The 2,103-nt window shown below is 33.1% G+C and overlaps 1 protein-coding gene across 1 annotated transcript; it reads right to left on the reverse strand.

The window, feature by feature from the left end:
* Positions 1-541: 541 nt before the first annotated feature.
* On the reverse strand, positions 542-1,462 carry LOC148124218 (olfactory receptor 14I1-like). Its single transcript, XM_087915988.1, has one exon. The coding sequence runs from the start codon at positions 1,451-1,453 to the stop codon at positions 542-544; it is 912 nt and encodes a 303-aa protein (XP_087772114.1). The 5' UTR covers positions 1,454-1,462.
* Positions 1,463-2,103: the final 641 nt, after the last annotated feature.

A 2,103-nucleotide genomic window follows, 5' to 3' on the forward strand; every position in this document is an offset into this window, starting at 1 on the left:
GATGAAGAAGTTATCAATCAGCAAAAGCATAGTGTACCAGTGTAATAAATGCAGAATAACAAATCCCATTTTTTCATGCAAATTTCACAGGACAAGCACATATTTTTATCATCTATGACCCTGGCCTCAATACATTTTAGATGGGATAAAACAAAACATATAACAGTAAAAAGCATTTCTCAGGGCATTCTGAGCCTGATTTCAAGATTTAAAACAGAAAATGAGAACAAAATAGAGATTTCATAGGAAGACTAGAATATTTTCAATTGATTAAACAGGTATACTGTAATGAATATATCAATGTTAAAATGTGTGTGCTACATCTAATTTCTATTTTGCTAAAGGTTACTTGCAAGTAATGGCAATTTTTCAACAATTTCAGATAAGTGTATGTGTGGAGTTCTCTGAACTGTCCCTATGCATCCAAATAAGCAAACCATAGTTCACAAGATATAAATGATAATAAAGATGTTAGTCTCTAGGTTAACAAAGTTAGTGGGATTTTTGAAACATTCAGCAAAAGTAATCTTAAGAATTTAACTTAAGCAGGTTTTGCATTTTGATTTGTAATCCTTTGATTAAACAACTTCCATAAAGCAACTTTGATATCCTTATTCCTCATGCTATAGATTACAGGGTTCATCATTGGAGGAATCACAGAATAGATCACTGCAAGAATCTCATCCCAATCATAATTTGGAATCAAATGAGAAAATATACCTGTACCACATAATAAGCAGACAACAAGGAGATGGGGAATGCAAGTAGAGAAGGCCTTCTGTCTACTTGCCATTGAGGACATGCTTAGTACTGTCTTAAAGATTTTTACATATGATATGATAATTAACATAAAACAAACAACACCAAGAAAAGCACTAAAAAGAAGTACCCACTTTTCATTGAATTTGGGATCAAAGCAGGAAATCTTCATGAGGTGTGGGATTTCACAGAAGAACTGATGAATGACTGTGGAACAGAAAGGCAATGAAAAAATGATTCCTGTATACATGGCAGCATTAAGAAACCCTAGTATCCATGCAACCCCTGCGATCTGGAAGCAGTTTCTCCATTGCATCATAGACATATAATGTAAAGGATAGCAGATAGCCACATATCTGTCATAGGCCATAGCAGTGAGAAGGAAAAGGTCTGATGACAGGAAGAAAACAAAGAAAAACATTTGTGCAGCACATTCAGAGTATGATATCTTTCTTGTACTCATGAGGGCGCTGGCTATAGATCTAGGAATGGTGACAGTGGTGGATCCCAGATCAACAATCGCTAAATTGACCAGAAAGAAATACATTGGTGTCTGAAGATGGTTGTTCATTACTACTAGAATAACGAGAAGAAGATTTCCTGTCAGTATAACCAGATACATCATGAGAAAGACCACAAAATGCAAAAGCTGAAACTCTCGTTGCTCAGAAAATCCCATAAGCAAGAAATCCATGATGATGGTTCTGTTCGGCATTGTTGAAATTTTAACTGTTAGAGAAAATCATATCAATTTAACCAGTTGTCCCATTGAATATGATTCTATTTTAGAAAACCGTACACTCCAATTAACAAATTTTCAATTTGATATGCGCACTCCATAACATAGAAAGCTATATAAGTTCAAGTTCCTCAGTAGTGATGTCCTTTATTAAGGAACCAATTCTGCAGGAGAAAAATATAATATAGTTGAATTGTTATTCTCTTATTTAATCATATAATTCTGGTCTTATTTAAACCTGGAATTCAGATACAAATATGCAAAAATTGTTACTTTGCACCAAAAAATTTCAACTGCTTGACATCCTAAAGATATGAAATACCTCAAGATGGATTTCAAGCCTACTTAAATTATTTATGTATAATGGAGGGGTAATGGGGACTGTTATTCTGGCATTTTACTGAAATTTTAATTTTTTAAAAATAAAGGTGATATAAGTTTTCTTGTGATGATATGAACCCAGATTTACATCAATTATTTTATATTAATAATTAAATGATATCTCCTGTATCATAAAAGACCATATCTTCAGCTAAAAAGACAGTTCTTCATTCCAGCTTCCTGTTATCAGAAAAGAAATTTTAAAGAAGAACGTAGCACTGTTA

The sequence above is a fragment of the Pseudonaja textilis genome, chromosome Z, assembly GCF_049901715.1.
Source record: "Pseudonaja textilis isolate UNSWEBS1 chromosome Z, rPseTex1.2, whole genome shotgun sequence".
Lineage (NCBI taxonomy): Eukaryota > Metazoa > Chordata > Lepidosauria > Squamata > Elapidae > Pseudonaja > Pseudonaja textilis.